At 43.1% G+C, this 19,675-nt stretch overlaps 1 protein-coding gene across 1 annotated transcript; it reads right to left on the reverse strand.

The window, feature by feature from the left end:
- Positions 1 to 5,796: 5,796 nt before the first annotated feature.
- Positions 5,797 to 18,875, reverse strand: LOC115299529 (Krueppel-like factor 17). Its single transcript, XM_029948923.1, has 4 exons — positions 18,735 to 18,875; positions 8,266 to 9,124; positions 7,673 to 7,915; positions 5,797 to 6,142 (listed from the first exon to the last, which is right to left on the reverse strand). Exons 1-4 carry the CDS (start codon positions 18,792 to 18,794, stop codon positions 6,135 to 6,137), a joined length of 1,170 nt encoding a protein of 389 aa, XP_029804783.1. The 5' UTR covers positions 18,795 to 18,875; the 3' UTR covers positions 5,797 to 6,134.
- Positions 18,876 to 19,675: the final 800 nt, after the last annotated feature.

Consider the following 19,675-nt stretch of genomic DNA (forward strand, 5'->3'; position numbering starts at 1 on the left):
CAATTTGTTGAGTTGCCTGGTGCCAAGATGGTTATTAGGACAATGAGCCAAACTGAAGGTAAAAAAAATCAAGGCTTTATTCATTATCATGACACTGCAAGCAGGAGGTGAAAAAGAAAGGTGCTGGCTCCCTAAAGCTCCCGGACAAGATCAATCGGGCACAAGCAGACCAGGGAAATCCCACGCTGCTTAGTAGCCCTGAATGAAAGGTTCTTGCCTTTTATGGACCTGGAGGATCCAAAGGGAAGGGGAGCTCTCAGATTGGAAAACCACTGAATCAGACAGATCACCAAGGCCCAAGTAAGGAGGCCTCTGGGCTAGATAAGCACATATGTACATGGGCAGCTGTGGCCTGTTATCAACACACAGAGGTGGGAAAGGAAGGGACCAAAGAGCGATGACAGTGTGCTTGTATCTTTCGTTAAGTGCATTTACTGGAAAGGATACTTTACCGCTGTGGTCCTCCTTCTAAAAACACATCATTTACCTCTAGCTGAAATCATGTGAAAAAACAAATCCCAACTGAGGAACAGTCTATAAAATAACTGTCCAGCGCTCCTTAAAACTGTCAAGGTCACCAAAAAAAGGAAAGTGTGAGAAACTGTCACAGCAAGAGGAACTGAAGGAGACGATAACCAAATGTAACGTGCTAACCTGGATGGAATCCTGCAATAGAAAAAGGACATTAGGGAAAAACTAAGGAAATAAAGTACAGACTTTAGTCAATAAACATGTATTAGTATTGGTTTATTAGTTGTAACAAATATAACATACGGAGGTTAGGATGTTAATAACAAGGGAAACTGGGTATGGAGTATAGAAGAACTCTAGATAGTAAGTATCATTCCAATTTTTGTAAAGTTCATTTAACTGCTCCCCAAAAGGCAATAAAATAAATCAGCAAGACTATAATTGCAATGGAAATACATTCATTTTAAAAAAAAAGCTTTCTAGGGGCACTTGGGTGACTCAGTAAGTTAAGCATTTGACTTTGTTTTAGGTCATGATCTCATGGTTCGTGGGTCCGAGCCCCGTGTTGGGCTCTGTGCTAACAGCTCAGAGCCTGGAGCCTGCTTCGGATTCTGTGTCTCCCTCTTTCTGCTCCTTCCCCAGTTGTACTCTCTCTCTCTCAAAAAATAAACATTTTTAAAAGTTAAAAGGAAACCAACTTTCTCAAGATTATAGCAATGTTTTATGACAAGTGAGCTGAATATCCTGCAATAGAAGAAATAAAATATGGTGCATCCACATGCTGGAATTATATACATCAGTTTAAAAGATGCTAGTAGCTCTGTATTTGCTTACACAAGTCTCTAAGATGTACTGATGAGTGAAGATAGCAAGAGATTCAACAGTGTGTATAATGTGCTGCTTATGTATTACAGATAGGTCTGTACGGCACATAATACAAGGTAGCTTCACTTCCAAGGAGAGAGGCTCAAGAGCAATAGGACTTTTTGCTGAATAATGTCCTACCTTTTGAATTTTGCACTACATGTATATGTTATTTACTTAAAATGTTTTTAATGGACCGGGCAAAGGAAAAAGGAGGAAAGAAAGGAAAGAGAAAATAAAGTTAAAGGCCTTGTTTATCTTTTATCTCAACACTTAACACAAGTAAAAGTATGATTCGTTGCCTGAGGTGTGAGTCGGTGAGAATTGAGTGAACGAATGAAGAGAAAGATTTATTGGAAAAGGCATTCTTGCTATATTATACGTAGGAGTGGAATAGATGTGCCAGTGTTTTCTAAAACCCTATTTACATGTCATCCCTCCTAGCCCTCCCCCACTCAACCCCTCATACCTTTTCCATACCCATTCGGGCTTCATTCTATAGGTACCTTCCATCCCATTTCTCCAGAACCTAGGATCTCTTTAAAAATGGTCTCTGCATTCTACTAAGGGTGGCTGAATTCTACACCAGCCCAGATAGAGGAGGGCCTGGCCCAGGGAAGTTGCCTTCGGGAGGGCATTAGCTGCAGCCCCAGAGCCTCAAGCCAGGCATCCCCCAGCATCTTCTTGACAAAAGCAGGACCGTCATCAGATGCACCCAGCACAGTGTAAGCTGCCAGTCGGGGGGCCACCAGGGGTTGCAGCTGGGGGTGGGAGGTGACCTATGGAATTAAGTCAGTTCTTTTCAGCTCACATTCCTTATCTCAGTCATTCCTCAACAGTCTGTTTGACCATGCGGACCGCTTTCCTCTGCCTTCCCCAAATGCAGCTGCATACACTTCGCTCAGAATAATCCATCCATTCTCCATCCCAGGCAACCAAGATGGGGCATTTCAAATGCAATTGTGATCACCTGGTTCTGAGTCAGCCTCTCCTGCATTTAGCTCAGAGGTCCAGGAGGAACTAAGGTCTAGTTGACCACTTGGCCACTGTATTCCCATCACTGAGCCCCTGGGCACCCAGGAGACACCTAGTAAATTTATTGATGAACGAACAAGAATAAACAATGCAAATTCTTTTTTTTTAATGTTTTATTTATTTTTGAGAGAGAGAGAGACAGCATGAGCAGGGGAGGGTCAGAGAGAGAGGGAGACACAGAATCTGAAGACAGGCTCCAGGCTCTGAGCTAGCTGTCAGCACAGAGCCTGATGCAAGGCTCGAACCCACGAACTGTGAGATCATGACCTGGGCTGAAGCCGGAGCGCAACCAGGTGCCCCAAGAATAAACATAATGAAAGTGCTAACACCGCACAGACAATTGCCAAAAACCCTTGAAATGCCTTCTGTCATTTTTATTTCCCATCTTTTCTCCAAGCTCCCTCCCAAAGTAGCCCACTGTACTCTCTGAAACTTTTCCATAATCTGGGAGCTCCCTACATCCTTCCGTGTCCTTCAAGAAGCTCTCTTTTGCTTGCCTTCACATCCTGCCACATCTCTGCCTTGTGAAGACATCCCCACCCATCCCACCTACCTTACGATCTCTCACTACATTGTTACTTAAAAAAACATTATTCTCCCAGATATTTGCAAATTACTTTCTAAAAAGGGGCTAATATCCAAAATATATAAAAAGCTTATACATCTTTCAACACTAGAAAAATAATTTGATTTTAAAATGGGCAGAGGACTTGAATAGACATTTTTCTAAAGAAGATACACAAATGGCCAACGCATGAAAAGACACTCAACATTACTACTCAGAGAAATGGAAATCAAAACCAAAATGATACATCACCTATTCCTGTCAGAATGGCTGGAATCAAAAAGACAAATAACAGGTGTTGGTGAGGATGTGGAGAAAAAGGAACCCTTTTGCACTGTTGGTGAAATGTAAATTGGTACTGCCACTGCGGAAAACAGTATGGAGTTTCCTCTAATTAAAAATAAAAATGTCAGGATGCTAGTTAAGTGTCTGACTTTGGTTCAGGTCATGATCTCGCCGTTTTTGACTTGAGCCCCACATTGAGCTCTCCACTCTCAGTGCAGAACCCGCTTCACATACTCTATCTCCTCTCTGCCCCCATCCCACTTGCACTCTCTCTCAAAAATAAACAAATAAAATAAAAATGCCATATGATCCAGTAATTCCACTACTGGGTATTTATTTCAAGAAAATGAAAACACTAATTTGAAAAGATACATGCACTTCTGTGTATATTGCAGCATTATTAACAGTACAAGGTATGCAGACAACCCACGTGTCTATTGACCTATCAAAATAAATAAACCTTGAAAACTAAATAAATAAAAATTGTCTAAGGAAAAAAAAACATAAGCTTCAAAGAGCTCTAACTAATTCCAAGAAAGTAAAATGCATGCCAGAAATAAAAACCAACAATATGTAAAGGAATAATACAAAATCCAGCAACCAACCACGTAAATTGGATTATCTGGCATCAGCTATTCAAAGAAGCAGGAAAGAAGGACAACTGTCAAGAGAAAAACCAATCATTACAGACTCAGAAATGACAAACATTATGGAACTAGCATTTGAGGATGTTCAAACAGCTATTTTAACTATGTTTCATATGTTCAAAAGGAAGAGAAAAATCGAGCATGATAAGGAGAGAAGGAGTTCAAGCCCTGCATTGGGCTCCGTGCTGACAGCTCAGAGCCTGGAGCCTGCTTCAGTTTCTGTCTCTCTCTCTCTCTCAAAAATAAATAAACATTAAAAATTTTTTCAAAATAAAATGAGAATGAAAAGGCTGAAAAAATGGACAGCGGTGGTTTGTGAGATGATAACAAAGCGTCTGTTATATGGGCAGGTTGTGTGTCAGGAGGAAAAAGAAAGGGGGGGACAAAAAACTGACAAGACATGGCCAAAAAATTTCCAAATTTCACTAAGACTATAAACCTTTATATTAAAGATGCTCAATGAACCCCAAACAGAATAAACAAAGTTCAAAACCACATAAAACAATTCACTGTATGGTTTAAGCACCATATACATATGGTTTAAAAACAAAGAAAGCAAACACAAGAGTAACCAAAATTCAGGATCCTCCGCAGAAGATGAGGAATACGGTCAGCAGGGAACACAGAGGCTACAAATGTGGCATAAGGGCAAATAAGTTATTCTAAATTATATAAACAAACTTTTTTTGCACATGAGAGACATTAACAATTTAAAAATAGAAAAATTAATTTCATCCATTCTTGTGTCACTTGTAACACAAGCTGTAAACCCGGGAGTCATCCCTGACCACGCCCTCACCAACCGAATCCGAATCCGCTATCACCTCGGTTGAGTTCATCTGAGTTCATCCCGCATCTTTCTGCTCCTCTCCACCCACGCTGCCACACCCTGCCCGGGCCGCCTTCCACTCTCACCTGCAGCACTGACATCGCACCAAAATCCAATCCGCTCCCATTCCCTTGAGCAGAAGAAACCTTTTTAAAATGTCACTAATTCTCTTTTTAGCTTAAAGTTGTCAATCTTGTCTCCTTGCAATCTGGTTCAAAGAGATAAATAAATTGCCCAAGGCCACACAGCCGGGAAATGGCAGAGGCAGGAGTCCATTTGGGAGTCCAGAAGGTCCTTACCCCACCCACTATTCTGCCTGGTGTTGAATAAGATAATACCAAGAAAGGCTTAGCCAAGGCTTGCCCTAAGGTAACCTCTAAATAAAAGATAGACTGACTTCTCTTCCAGTCACCTCCTCACCGCCTTATCCACCTAACTCCCAGTTAGTCCTTACCTCTGAGCTTAAACCACATTTCCTGAGGGAGCCCCCTTGTCCTCAGCAAGTCCCTGCTATCTGTCCTCACTGCACTCCATACATTTCTATGTCCTTCCTCCACTAGTTGTGACCTCCACAAGGGCAGGGACCTGTTCTGCCCACCACTGTAGTGTATGTGGCACACCCCTGCCCACTCTGGCTCCTCTCAGTTCCATTCCTTGATCTCTCTTGAATCCCAACAAGCAATCTGGCCTGCTGACCTTACCAGCAGAGGTATATGGAAGGCAGGTGGGGCAGGGTATGAAGACCAGCCCTGGCCCATTGGGCTTGAAATGTCCTGCTTCACAGAAGGAACCTAGTTCCCAGGTGGGAATTTAAGAGACTTCAGGCACTTGAGACCTGGGGCAAGTCATTGGCTCGCAAATAAACACCCCCGCCCTTATTTATCATGGCTACTCCCCTCACTCAGAGTTTGGGTGGAGGGCACCTGGATGCCTGGACCAGGTACACTGGGGCCACTAGGGGAACAGACCAAGGTGGCCATGCAAGAAGGGTCAGGGTGGGGATGACAGGTGTCACCAAATTTGTGGGACTTCCACAATGCCCAGAATAAATTCGAGCCCGCAGAGGTTTGGCTCCTCTCCTTGGCAACATTGAGTGCTTTCAGGATGTTTATCTGTAGTCTTTACGCTTCACAGCAAGGCACTGTCATGCTCTGAGTCTTTAGTGTCCAACATAGGGCATGACAAAGGAAGACACCCAGGAAATGGGAGGCTGGCTAGCCCCCATGAGTCCTTCAGGTCTGACTCAGGTCCCTCCTTGAGAAGTCTTTTTTCCCTGACACACCCTCCATTGTCTCCGGGCCCCTCACCATGAGTCCCCACAGATATGATGCTCTTTGTAGTGGGCTCACAGACATTGGTCAAATGAATGGAAGCTTGCAGGTTGACTCTCCTCTGAGCAGTTGGGTTGGTCCAGCATTCTGTCTGAATTCTTTCCTCTTCAGTCACCTGCTCAATTTAATACAACAATAAAGGATTACTAGATGTTACATATATTCACTTACTGAACTCAAGGGTCACCTCCCCCAGATAGCCTTTCTGGTCCCCCCTTTAGGTGCTCATCCTCTCCATGGTCACCGATCCTAGATGGACTTCTCAGCTCCAGAGCAAGATGGCCCCTTGGTCACAGGAACTCGACCTGAATATCTCTCCGTGGCCATCTCCTGGAAGTGCTTGGCAATACCAGCAGAAGATATCTTTAGAGAAATTCTGGTCGGGATCCCAGCTCTGCCACCTGAGAGTTTGGCCAAGTTCCTTTTTATTAGTTTGCTGGTCAGTGTAATGGCTAGCTGAGAAGTCCCAGAAATGAGGTTAAAAACTACCTGAGTATCCAGGATAGTCATTATGCTCTCAACCTTAGGGGAGAAACAAGGTAGGATGGGGCCTTTAATAACTGGTATTTGTTAGTCCATGTACCTGGGCTCAGTAAGGGGAGGGCAGGGCAAGTCACAACGGGGCTCATTCTTCTCTGCCCCAGTCTAGTGTCCTCCACCCCCAAGTCACCTAGAAAACAGAGCCTAAAACAAGAACTAAGTACTGATGTTTTATTTGAGAACTGCAAACCCAGGGCACTAAGAAAAGGGAAGGAAGCAAGGCACGGAAAAACCGGTGGTGATGCAAAGTGTTAACAGTTGGGTGTTGCTTTATGAAAGCCTTGAGGAAACACTGTAGGTGTGTCCATTGGCTACATGGGAGGTCCGCCCCTTGGCTGTACAGTTTGGAGAAACAGTGCCTTGCAGCAACTGACGAAAGAGAGGGAAGAAGGAATTTATTTGCCTGACTCTCTCCCATCTTCCATTAGTCAAATGTTATTCCAGGAGCATTAATGCCCTCACACTTCTGGGTTACTAATGGCAACTTGCGGATGCCAGATTCCATGCCCTGCAGAGGGGCATTCCATGCTAGTCTGGAAGCTGTAGGACAAGACAATCTCTGGGCTTATAGCTGATGAATAACAGAGAGAATCTGATTCAGTACATAAGAAGTGTCCCAAGCAGTCCAATACTGTTTTTCTTGTTTACCAGAAGAGGAAATGTGGCTAAGCGATCAAGGACCTTTCCCAAGGTCACATGGTTAGTAGATGGTAAATTCAGGATTTGAACATGGTCTGGCTCTGGAAACTATAAAAGACCAAGATAAGGAAGTCGGATTTTATGTAGCAGGCAAAAGAGAGTCACTAAAGGGTTTTGAGCTGAGGAGTGATATGAGATAAAGAGCTTTTTGATAAAGCTTCCAATTTCTACTTTCCTCCATCTTCCCATGTGGCTAAACTTAAGAAAACTAGGTGGCCTCAGAGAGGTGAGGGCACACAAGAACAGTTTTTGAGGAGTCTTTGACTGGGTCCAGAGATGATATAGGCTTTAACACCACCTCCTAATCTTTCTCTATCTTCATCTAAGCCTACACCTACCAGAGACTAGCTGGTCAGAGGCAGGCAGGATCTGGGAGGAGAAGCCAAAATAAAGAGAAGAGATTGACCTAAAGAAGGAGCAGGAGGACCAGCCATTTTTCCATTGTTGGCCTGTGGGTCTGGGGGTCCTGTCATCGGCAGATGAGTCCTTCGGTGTTGCCTGAGATGGTCAGATCTCATGAACTGTCGGCCGCACTGGTCACATCTATATGGTCGATATCTGGTGTGTATCCGCATATGTCGTCCAAGCTCATCGGAACGGAAGAAAGACCACATACAGCCTTCCCACATGCATTTATAAGGCCTCTCACCTGGTGGGGGGGGGGGGTGACAAGGGACAGAAGAAATTAAAACCAGGCCATCAGGTGCATAGGAAGAAGTCTCACTCTATTAGTAAGAGCAGTTGAGGCTGAAAAACTAAAAGAAACCCATAGGAAAGTAATGAGGAGGGAGAACCATCAGCAGTCTTCATGATCTTGGCACAGTCACACTGGACTGTGGGAAAGCAAATTGGCAGGGCCAATATAGCTTGTCCCTAAACTTGAAGGATGACAAGCTAACCCCAAGCCATTACAAACTAGTGGTCCAGCACAAATCTCAAACCCAGAGACTCCTCCACCCCACCCAACCCCCTACCCCTCCTTTCTGACACCTCATTCACCTGTGTGTTTGCGTTGGTGACTCACGAGGTGGGAACGCTTAGTATAAGCTTTTCCACAGTTCTCATATTGGCAGGAGTAAGACCTTGAAACTGTGGATCTCCTGGGAGACTGTTCCTGGGCCCTGGAGTTCTGCTCCACTCTCTGTGGAGCTTGTATGGGCTGCTTAGGTAGGAAGGAGTCTTCCTGGGAGGCGGACTGGCTCATGAGACAGTCCTGGGATTTTAAAGCCTGCAATGATGGGAACCCAGCTGGTCGCATCCCAAAGTCATGGTGATCTCTAGGGAGCAACATCTGAGCCAAAGTAGGGATCATTGCCTGGGCCTCAGTAGAAGACGTGGTTGGGGCCAATAACACTTTAGGTGTTGAAGAGTTTCCATTAGAAGGTACTGTTGGGGGTGCAGAATAAGGCATTGTGGGTGCATTGATGTGGGACATCATTGAGGTTCCATTGGGAGCTGAGACTGGTGGCCCACTGGAAGGCATCCCTAGGGTCCTATAAAAGGTCATGGCCACCCCTGGAGCACTGGGTTCTCCTAAGGCCATCATCTGGGGCCCCCTGAAAACCATCATTCCTGGCTGGGAAGGAGACGTCCCCTCAGAGTAAATCATCTGAGAAGAAGCGTGAATCACTTGGGAGTAGTAGCTCATGTTATCCTCCGGCACTGATGTACTGAATTGTGGCCCCATAGCACTTGCATTCTGCTTGGGTGCCTCAGCCAAGGTCAAGGGGATCCTCTCCAGCTGTGTGCACTGAGGGAAGTGCTGAATGTCTGACAGGCCTTCATTCCAAGGGGTGTGCACTCCACTACTTCCAGGAGATGGACACATGTCCAAGATGGACATGGACTTCTCAGTATCCTTGAAGAGAGAGAGCAAGGTGAAATTCACTGTATTTCAAATTCCAGCTTCACATGCCTTCCTTCCCATCTCAGACCCCACCCTTATCCAGGCCTCCAATATGTCTTGCCTGAATTATCCTGCCTCCAAGCCATTCTCTAGTTTGGGCTTTCTAAGACTCAGGTCTGGCTGATAGGAGCACAGTGGAAGCCCACATGTGCCTCACGCCATTTTTCCTCCTTGGAATGTTTTTGTTTATCTCATAAAAAGCAACAAAGAAAGCAAATAAAATATTCCACAACCTACACCTTCAGCAAAATTGAGGAAAGCTCAAAGATTATATTTAAATGTGAGGGTGAGAGACCATCCAACATCAGCGTAATAAGAAAGCCACAGGGGTGCCTGGGGGGCTCAGTCAGTTAAGCGGGTGTAGCATCTGACTTCTGCTCAGGTCATAATCTCACAGTCTGTGGGTTTGAGCTCCGTGTCAGGCTCTGTGCTCACAGATCTGTGTTTCAGATTCTGTGTCTCCTTCTCTCTCAGCTCCTCTCCTGCTCGCACTTTGTGTCTCTTTCAAGAATAAATAAACATTAAAAAACTTTTTAAAAGACTTTTAGCAAGGGTAGGGGACTGGCTTGGAAGTCCGGGGCAGTATTCCTTGATGACTAACTGGTGTAAAGGAAAGAAAGGAAGAGATTGGTGGTAGAAACAGGACAGGATCCAAGAACCGTACTTTTTAAAGCTGCCTATTACTATAGCATTGGAAAGAGTCCTTGAGCTGAGAAACTGGAAAAGCGACCCCACCGTCTCTTATCTATTCCTCCACGGGGGCAGTCCAGAAAAGACCAATCCATTCAAATATGAAAACCAAAGCATAAGTAAAAAATGCGGTAAAAAAGAGACACTCAAATACCAAAACAGAAATTAATGATGGTGATGTCTCAAGAAGAAAAGAAAATTCACCAGAAAAAAATGCTGTCACAGATCAAGGAAAAATGAGCAACATTCAAACACATACACACAAAGAAAGCAAACTTAAGAAAACAATTTCAGCTTTTACATGAATTACAGTAACATCACAGAGCAGAAAAGAGGAATTCAAAGAAGTTATGTACAGATAATAGGCTACAAGTTACATTGGGGGGGGAGGGGACAATGCTAAGGGGCATCGGAGGAGCTGCTATGGTCGTGGCAATGTTTCAGGTCTTCACTTTGTAATAATTCATTAAGCTGTACACTTACTTATACTCACTTTTCTGTTTGAGTGTTACTTTTCATGATAAAATAGCTTTAAAATAATATTGTGAGAAATCAGGACTTTCAGAAAATGAAAAATTCTATTATAAAAATCAGAGTAGTAAAAATAATGTTGAATTTAAATAGGAAGTATTCTACACAATGTCCCTCTTAAAAAGGGAATTTAGGGACACCTGGGTGCCTCAGTAGGTGAAGTGGCCAACTTTGGCTCAGGTCCTGATCTCATAATTCGTGAATTGGAGCTCCACATTGGGCTCTGTGCTGAAATGGCGAAGCCTGATTGGATCCTGTCTCCCTCTCTCTGCCCCTCCTCCACTCACATGGGTGCACCCTCTCTCCTAAAAATAAACATTTAGGGGCGCCTGGGTGGCTCAGTCGGTTAAGTGTCCAACTTTGGCTCAGATCATGATCCCGCGGTTCGTGGGTTCAAGCCCTGCATTCGGTTCTGTGCTGACAGCTCAGCACCTGGAGCTTGTTTCAGATTCTGTGTATCCCTCTCTGTCCCTCCCCTGCTCATACTCTGTCTCTCTCAGTCTCAAAAATAAATAAAAATGTTTTTAAAATAAATAATTATTTAAAAAAATAAAAGGGAATTTATAGTGTAAATGCTTATAATTTAAAAAAAAATCTCAGAACAACCTAGCTTTATACCTTAAAGAACTAGAAAAAAACAAACTAACCCTAAAGCTAGCATAAGGAAGAAAATATTCGAAAATATCAAAGACACCAAAAGTTGGTTCTTTGGGGAGATTAATAGAATTGTCAAACCTTTAGCTAGATTGACCAAGAAAAATATGTGAGGACATTACTACCAATCTTACAGAAATGAAGATTAGAAGAGCACTATGAACAATTTTATGCCAACAATTTGGACAACCTAAATGAAACAGATAAATTCTCAAAAGACAAAACCCACCAACACTAAATCATGAAGAAAAAGAAAATCTGTACAGACTTATGACTAGTAAAGAGACTGAATCAGTAATCAAACGCCTCCAAGACAAAGGAAAACCCTGAACTTGATGGATTCGTGGAGAATTCTACATATTTAAAGAATATATATGCTTCTCAAATTCTTACAAAAAAACTGAAGAGGAGGAAATACCTGCTAACTCACTCTAGCATTGCCTTGATATCAAAGCCAGCCAGACACATCACACAAGTAAAACAAACAATAGACCAACATCTTTTATGAAGATAGATATGCCCCTCAAAAAATCCTCAAAAAAAATTAGCAAACCAAATCCACCAACATATTAAGTAGATTATACAACATGCGAGGTGGGATTTATCCCAAGAATGCAAGGCTGATTCAATATCTGAAAATCAAAGTAGAACAGAAGGGAAAAAAGCAGAAAAAGAACTTGAAACAATCCTATAACCTTTCATGATAAAATACACTAAAAAAATGAAGAATAGAAACTTCCAACTTGATATAGGGCATTTATGAAAAGCCCACAGCTAACATCATACTCGTGATGAAGGATTGAAGCCTTTTCATTTAAGATCAAGACAACAAGATGCCTGTTTTTACCACTTTTATTTAACATGGTATTGAAAGTTCTAACCAGAACAATTAGATTGGAAGTAAAGGCATCCATATTGGAAAAGTAAAACTATTAGTTCCCAGATGATACAGTCTTATAAGTAGAAAATTCTAAAGATTACATACACACCTGTTAGAACTAATAAATAAATTCAGCAAAAGTAGCAGGATTCAAATTCAACACACAAAAAAATCAGTTTCTGTACCCTGACAATAAAGGAAATTAGAAAAACAATTCAATTTACAATAGCATCAAAAAAAAATACTTAGAGGGGTGCCTGGGTGACTCAGTTTGTTAAGCGTCTGACTTCAGCTCAGGTCATGATCTCACGGTTCGTGGGTTCAAGCCCCGCATCGGTCTCTGGGCTGACAGCTAGCTCAGAGCCTGGAGCCTGTCTTCAGATTCTGTGTCTCCCTCTCTCTCTGATCCTCCCCTGCTCATACTGTCTCTCTCTCTCTCTCTCAAAAATAAATAAAAACATTTAAAAAATTAAAAAAAGAAATACTTAGAAATAACCAAGAAGGCTAACTTAATAACTGAAAACCACAAAAAAAAATTAAAAACTGAAAGAAATTAGAAACATAATAAATGGAGAGACATCTTAATGGTCATGGATTGGAAGACTTTAAGAGTTATGATGTGAATGCTACCCAAAGCAATCTACAGATTCCATATAGTCCCTACCAAAATCTCGCTTTTTGCAAGAATAGAAAAATCTATTCCCTATAATTCATATGGAACTTCAAGGGACCCCCAAAAGCCAAGAATATTCTTTGAAAAAGAACAAAATGGGAGAATTTACACTTGCTAATTCAAAATTTATGCAAAGCTACAGGCATCAAAAAGGTATATTCTTGGCATTGGTGCACCTGGGTGGCTCAGTGGGTTAAGTATCCAAATCTTGATTTTGGCTCAAGTCATAATCTCATGGTTGTGAGATTAAACCCAGAGTCTGGGCTCTGGGCTGACAGCATAGAGTTGGGATTCTCTCTCCCTCTCTCTGCTCCTTCCCTACTTGTGTGCACACACATACACACAAGTGCTTGTGCTCTCTCTCTTTCTCATAATAAACTTAAATTTAAAAAATTTTTCAATTAAAAAAAGCAATGTAAAATTGGCATTAAATATAGACATATTCACTAACAGGAAGCAACAGAACCCAAAGAACACCCCTACACATGTGGTCAAATTATTTTCAATAAGGCTAAGACCATTTAATGGGGGAAAGGACAACCTTTTCAATAAAGGGTGCTGGTATAACTGGACATCCACATGCAACAGAATGAAGGGCCCTTACTTAATATCACATACAAAAATTCAAAATGGATGAAAGACCTAAACTTTGGAGCCAAACTAAAACTCTCAGAAGAAAACAGGGGAAAAGCTTCATGACAATGGATTTGGCAATGATTCTTCCGGTATGACACTAAAGGCACAGGCAATAAAAGAATAAAGGAGACAAAGTTGCACTTCATCAAATTAAAATCCTTTGTGCATCAAAAGACACCACCAACAGAATATGAAGGCAACCCACAGAATGGGATAAAACATTTGCAGATCACGTATCTTTTTTGTATATAATTTTTTTCAATGTTTATTTATTTTTGAGAAAGAGAGTACAAGCAGGGGAGGAGTAGAGAGAGGGGTGGACACAGAATCTGAAGCAGGCTCCAGGCTCTGAGCTGTCTGCACAGAGTCTGACAGCAGGGCTCAGACTTGTCAACCACAAGATCATGACCTGAGCTGAAGTCAGACACTTAACCAACTGAGCCACCCAGGCACCCCACAAATCACATATCTAATAGATTTTATCCAGAAAATATGGAGAGCTCCTAAAACTTAACATAAAAACAACCCAATTCAAAAATGGGCAATGAACTTAACTAGACTTTTCTCCAAAAATAAACAAATGGGCAATAAACAAATGAAAGATGTTCAACATAACTAATCATTAGGGAAGTGCAAATCAAATCTACAATGTGATATCACTTCACACCCATTTAAAATGATTGTTATCTGGGGCGCCTGGGGGGCTCAGTCGGTTAAGCTTCCGACTTCGGCTCAGGTCAGATCTCACTTTCATGGGTTCGAGCCCCGCGTCAGGCTCTGTGCTGACAACTAGCTGAGAGCCTGGAGCCTGCTTCCAGTTCTGTGTCTCCTTCTCTCTCTACCCCTCCCCCTCTCATGCTCTGTGTCTCTCTGTATCAAAAATAAATAAAACATTTAGTTGGTCCGAGGGTTGTGGGTTATCGTTAAGCTGATTAACAAAAATAAATAAAACATTAAAAAAAAATGATTGTTATCTGAGGCACCTGGGTGGCTCAGTCAGTTAAGCATCCCACCTCAGCTCAGGTCATGAGATCACGGTTTGTGGGTTTGAGCCCTGCGTCAGGCTCTGTGCTGACAACTAGCTCAGAGCCTGGAGCCTGCTTCAGATTCTGTGTCTCCCTCTCTCTCTGACCCTCCCATGCTCGCACTGTCTCTCTCTGTCTCTCAAAAATAAATAAAAAACATTTAAAATGATTGCTATCAAAACAAAACCAAAAAACCAGACCCAAAGTGTTGACAAGCTATGGAGAAATTGGAATCCTTGTACATTGATGGTAGGAATGTAAAATGGTGTAGCCACTGTGGAAAACAGTATGACAGTCCCTCAACAAATTAAACATAAAATTACCATTTGATGCAACAATTCCACATCTGGTATATACCTACAAGAACTAAAAGCAGGGACTGAGATAAATATTTGTACACTCATTTTCAGAGCAGCATCATTCATGGAAGCCAAAATGTGGAAGCAACTCAAGTATCCATTTACAGATGAAAGGATAAACAAAATGTAGCATACACATACATTGGAATATTATTCAGCCTTTAAAAAAGGAGTGCCTGGGTGGCTCAGTGGGTTATCAGCTCAGTTCAATATCATCTCATGGTTGTGGGATCAAGCCAGCACTAGGGCTCTGCACTAATAGTGAGAAGCCTGCTTGGGATTCTCTCTCCCTCTCTGCCCCTCCCCAGCTCATGAAGGCTTGTGTGCCATACTCTTTCTCAAAATAAACAAGCATTTACAAAAAAGAAAAAAAAAGGGAAATCCTGACACATACTTCAACACGAATGAGCCTGGGAACCTGGGAGACGTTAAGCTAAGTAAAATAAGCTAGTCACAAAAGGACAAAGAATGTATGATTCCATTTACATGAGGCATTTAAGGAAGTCAAAATCAAAGAAATAGAAAGGCCTGGGGGGTCTAGTGGTTAGGACTCGTGGCTCTCAAAAAGGAAGTAGAATGGTGGTCGCCAGGTAGGGATTTGGGGTGGGGGTGGTGGACGGAATTAGGAAGTTACTTTTTATTGGTTAAAGAGCTTCAGTTTGGGAAGCTGATAAAAGCCATGGAGATGAGTAGTGGTGATGGCTGCACAGTAATGTGAATATGATTAACGCTACGAACTATACACTTAAACATGGTTATGATAATACTTTTGTTATGTAGATTTTACCATGCTTTTTATAAATGGCTCAAAAAGGACACAGGAGGGGTTCCCACTGGCCAGATTTGTGACAGTTTGAGAATCAAAAAGAATAAGACTGTTGGTTTTAACAGAAGCTTTGAACATTGTGACTTGAAGTGAAAGACTTAAGCATTTATTATCTTTCCAGGAGGGGACTTCTTTCAAAATCACCAAGAGTCCAGTGGTTTAAGAAAAACCCTATTTTACAGAAGAATGCCCACTGATAAATGCAGAAGGAATGATGGGATTGAGAAAATCATTATTTTATGACCCTTAATGAAACTTCTAAGGAAAAATTAATATTTGGATGACACCAGTAGGTAGATGATTGGCGGGGCACTGGACATACTGGACATTTTGATGTATCCAAGGTAACATATAATATGGGTTACTTTCTGACCACAAGGCTAAATGTTAAGTTTGAAGAGAGAGATCAGTCACTTTTCACTACCTTAATTCTAGTGTCACCCAGATGTGGGAAGCCAGATGTGTCTCCTGACAAAGGTGAAGCCTATTGTACTCATGAGACATTCTTACCAATGATCAGGAATCCAACTAACACTTTAAGGTCTAACTCCAATTTAGAGGGGATACAAGAGATAGAATATCAGGCTAGATTATACCATGAGAAAATAACCTGATATATCCAGAAGAACGATTTTATCTATAAGACAAGTTAGGATCATGAAAAATGGAAAAAAGAAAACTATTCTAATTTCAAAGAAACTCAAGAGATGTAATAACCAGATGCAGTGTGTGGTCTTGGTCTTCAATTGGATCTTGGTTTGGACATATTAGCATTAAGGACATTTTAGGGACAACTAGGGGAATTTGAACAAGAATCACATTGAAGATGATGTTAAGTTATAATTTTGGTAGGTTTGAAAATGTTTTGACTGTGGAAGAAAACATATTTTTATTCTTTTAAAATATTTATTTTTGAGGGGCGCCCAGGTGGCTCAGTCGTTTAAGCATCTGACTTCGGCTCAGGTCATGATCTCATGGTTCATGTGTTCGAGCCCCACGTCAGACTCTGTGCTGACAGCTAGCTCAGAGCCTGGAGCCTGTCTTCAGATTCTGTGTTTCCCTCTCTCTCTCTCTGACCCTCCCCTGCTCGAGCTGTCTCTGTATCTCAAAAATAAAAAACATAAAAAATTAAAATATTTTTGAGAAATAGAGTGCACGAGAAAGAAGGGTAGCAACAAAGAGAGAAGGAGAGAGAGAATCCCAAGCAGTCTCCACACTGTCAGCTTAGAGCCCAATGTGGAGCTCAAATGCACAAATTGTGAGTTCATGGCCTGAGCCAAGTCAAGAGTCAGACACTCAACCAACTGAGCCATGCAGGTGCCCTGAAAATAACTTTTTTACCCCTAAAAGGGTAGAGGAGAGCCTATCTTTTTTTATTTACTATTATATGCAACTAGCATAAAGTAGGCACATAATAGGACCCAGATGACTGTCATGGGTATTTCTGGGGTGCTCAGCCCCTTTTTCCTACCTCTCCATGATGGCCCTCTTTCACTTCCCTGATCCTTCACAGACAAATTTCTTTGGAGATGTTGAAAAAATACACTTTACCACTACCTTGCCTTATTATTCCCAAATTCAATCTGGTCCCCATCTCTCCACAGAAACAGCTTTCTTAAAGGTCATTGATGACTTTCATTGTCACTACTAAGTCCAAACACTTGTCGGATCCCTTGTTGTTTGACCTCTCAGGAGCTTCTGAGTCTACTGGCCACATTCTTCTTGAAATGTTTACCTCCCTTGGACTCAGGAACACATTGTCACACTTGCCCAGTTTTTCACCTTCCTCCTCCCTGGTCTTCCCTCCTCCTCAGTCTCCTCTACTGGTTTCCCTCACCCACAAATTTCTAGGCAATCTTTCTCATGCTAATGGTCTATCTTGGTTTTTATTCCACTTATTCTTTTTTTTTAATTTTTTTATTAATGTTTTTTATTTATTTTTGAGAGACAGAGAGAGACAGCGCGAACAGGGGAGGGTCAGAGAGAGAGGAAGACACAGAATCCGAAGCAGTCTCCAGGCTCTGAGCTAGCTGTCAGCAAAGAGCCCGATGCGGGGCTCGAACGCATGAACCATGAGATCATGACCTGAGCTAAAGCTGGACGCTTAATCGACTGAGCCACCCAGGCACCCCTATTCCACTTATTCTTAAACCAGTAGCTTTAGGGAAGACTTCTGAATCTTCCAGCTGCCTAATGCTCAGTTTATTTTGGATAGCCCAAAGGCACTTTAACTGACTACATGAAAACTCCCATTCATCCTACTCACCCAACCACAGAGTTTAAAAAGCAACAACAACAACAACGAAAAAAAAAAAACAAGCCAGTTCCCTCTCATCCTTTGCTCTCTCGGAAAAAGTCACTATTCTTGCCCAACCATGCAAGCCAGAAATCTGCTAAGGTGTCCTGGATGGCTCCTTCACCACCTAGATCTAAGCAATGACCAATTCTTGCAGTGTCTACCTCCAAAATATGTCCAGGGTCTACTCAGTTTTCTCTGTCTCCACTCTCACCTCCCTAGTTAGGCTGCCATTTTAGTTCTCACTTGGATTATCACAACTCCTTTCTAACTATTGCCTTCAATTCGCCCACCTCCACCAAGGCACTCCATACAAAATGCAAACCTAATCATGACTGATCAGTGGCTTCCTACTGGGTGAAACCCTGCGTGACCTCAGTAAGACTCGGGGAAGCCCTGCCGCCCTCCCCTTGGGTCATGCTCTCACCACTCTTGGCTGCGGTCTCCGTCCATCTTTCATTTCCTCCAAGATGGAGGCATACTGTCTCTGGTCTCAGGCCCCGCAAACTCTTGACCTAACCAGTTTCTCAGTCCCACACCGAATCCTCAGCTGTCTTCTCAACCTCCTAAATCAACTCAAACACTTCACCTATTTGCTCCTGTGGCACCTGTTCACTTCTTCATAGTAATTTGTACACTTCCAATCCTTCAGCAATTTATTAATAAAATGGTATAATATCTTATGGTAAGCTCACCATTGTATTCCCATGTCTGTGAAAAGTATCGACACTTAGTAATTTTTTCCTCCCTGCCTGCTACCCACTGTCTTCCTAACTTTTTCTTTCCTGGATCCTCAAATCCCTCAACAGAACGTTACCTGGACCTTTTATTTTAACACCCCCCATCCCCCAGCAGAGGTGCTAATGCTCAGTGTATAGTAACTGCAACCCCTTCCCAACCCCGCCCCTCACACTTGTAATTCCCCAGAGATCTTCTTCCCTCCACCCGCCCCCAGCCCCCACGCCTGCCTGGGTACTGACTTCGGGACTCACCTGCACAAGCTGGTTCTGAGCCTCCTGCCGCTGGCTCGGCCTCTCAGCTTCCTGCTCCATCTCAGCCTGGGATGGGCTGCACACCAAGGACTGTGTGCCGCTCCAGACCCGCACCAGAGCACAGCTGATACGCGACGCCTCGGAGTCCCCGGTCGGTCAGGTGTCCTGGCACTACCACGCCACAATCAGTCACCACGCTCCGCTTCTACTTAGCGCCCCGCGGGGGGGCGGAGCCAAGGGGCGCACCCAAGACACACCCATCAACAGCTGCCCCACCCCGCCCCGCTCCCTCAGGCACCCGGGTCCTGCCTAGGGACCTCGGACCTTCACTATATCGTGTATATTATGTCTGCCCCACCCTACTTTACCCCATCCACCCTTCAGTCTGAGCATCTCTGTTTAGCCCAAGAAGAGACGAGGACCCCGAGGTTTCAGACTCCAGGCCTTGTGGAGTCTCAAGAGCGGAAAAACTAAGGAAGGATGCTGGAGGCAGAGGCAGATAGGGATGTAGGAGACAGGAGAGCCTCCACCCCAGCCCTTACGAGGACAGGCTTCTTCCCATAAGCTCCTGGAGACCTGGATCTTCTCTGCTGTAGACCGGGGACCCCTGTCTCCTGCGTGTACAAACGGAACACCAGGACCCCGAGGCACAGTGTCTTTACTCCAGAGACTTACTGAGCACCTCCGCTGTGTCCGCACTGTTCTGGCAGACTAGGGATGCAATGGCAAACAAGACAGAATCAAGGGTCTTTGCTCTCAAGGAATTTTCATCCGAAATGGGCAGACAAATGAGTATAGGTAAGCCAGTTAATAGGATTTTCTTTGGTGTTAAGTGACTCAAAACAGAATAGAAAAATGTAAACTGAGAACTAAGTACCTGAAAGGAACCTCCCCATAGGAAGACTGGAAGGATCTGAGGCAAAAAAAAAAAAAAAAAAAAA

This window comes from Suricata suricatta, chromosome 8 (assembly GCF_006229205.1).
Source record: "Suricata suricatta isolate VVHF042 chromosome 8, meerkat_22Aug2017_6uvM2_HiC, whole genome shotgun sequence".
Taxonomy (NCBI): domain Eukaryota; kingdom Metazoa; phylum Chordata; class Mammalia; order Carnivora; family Herpestidae; genus Suricata; species Suricata suricatta.

What these genes read in the sequence shown, in the direction of transcription:
- LOC115299529 (XM_029948923.1), bottom strand. Translation starts at nt 18,794, where the DNA reads ATGGAGCAGGAAGCTGAGAGGCCGAGCCAGCGGCAGGAGGCTCAGAAC. An exon ending in CTCAGAACCAGCTTGTGCAG is followed by an intron (nt 9,125 to 18,734) that starts GTGAGTCCCGAA and finishes TCTCTCTTCAAG; the next exon opens with GATACTGAGAAGTCCATGTC. An exon ending in TCACCAACGCAAACACACAG is followed by an intron (nt 7,916 to 8,265) that starts GTGAATGAGGTG and finishes CCCCCCCACCAG; the next exon opens with GTGAGAGGCCTTATAAATGC.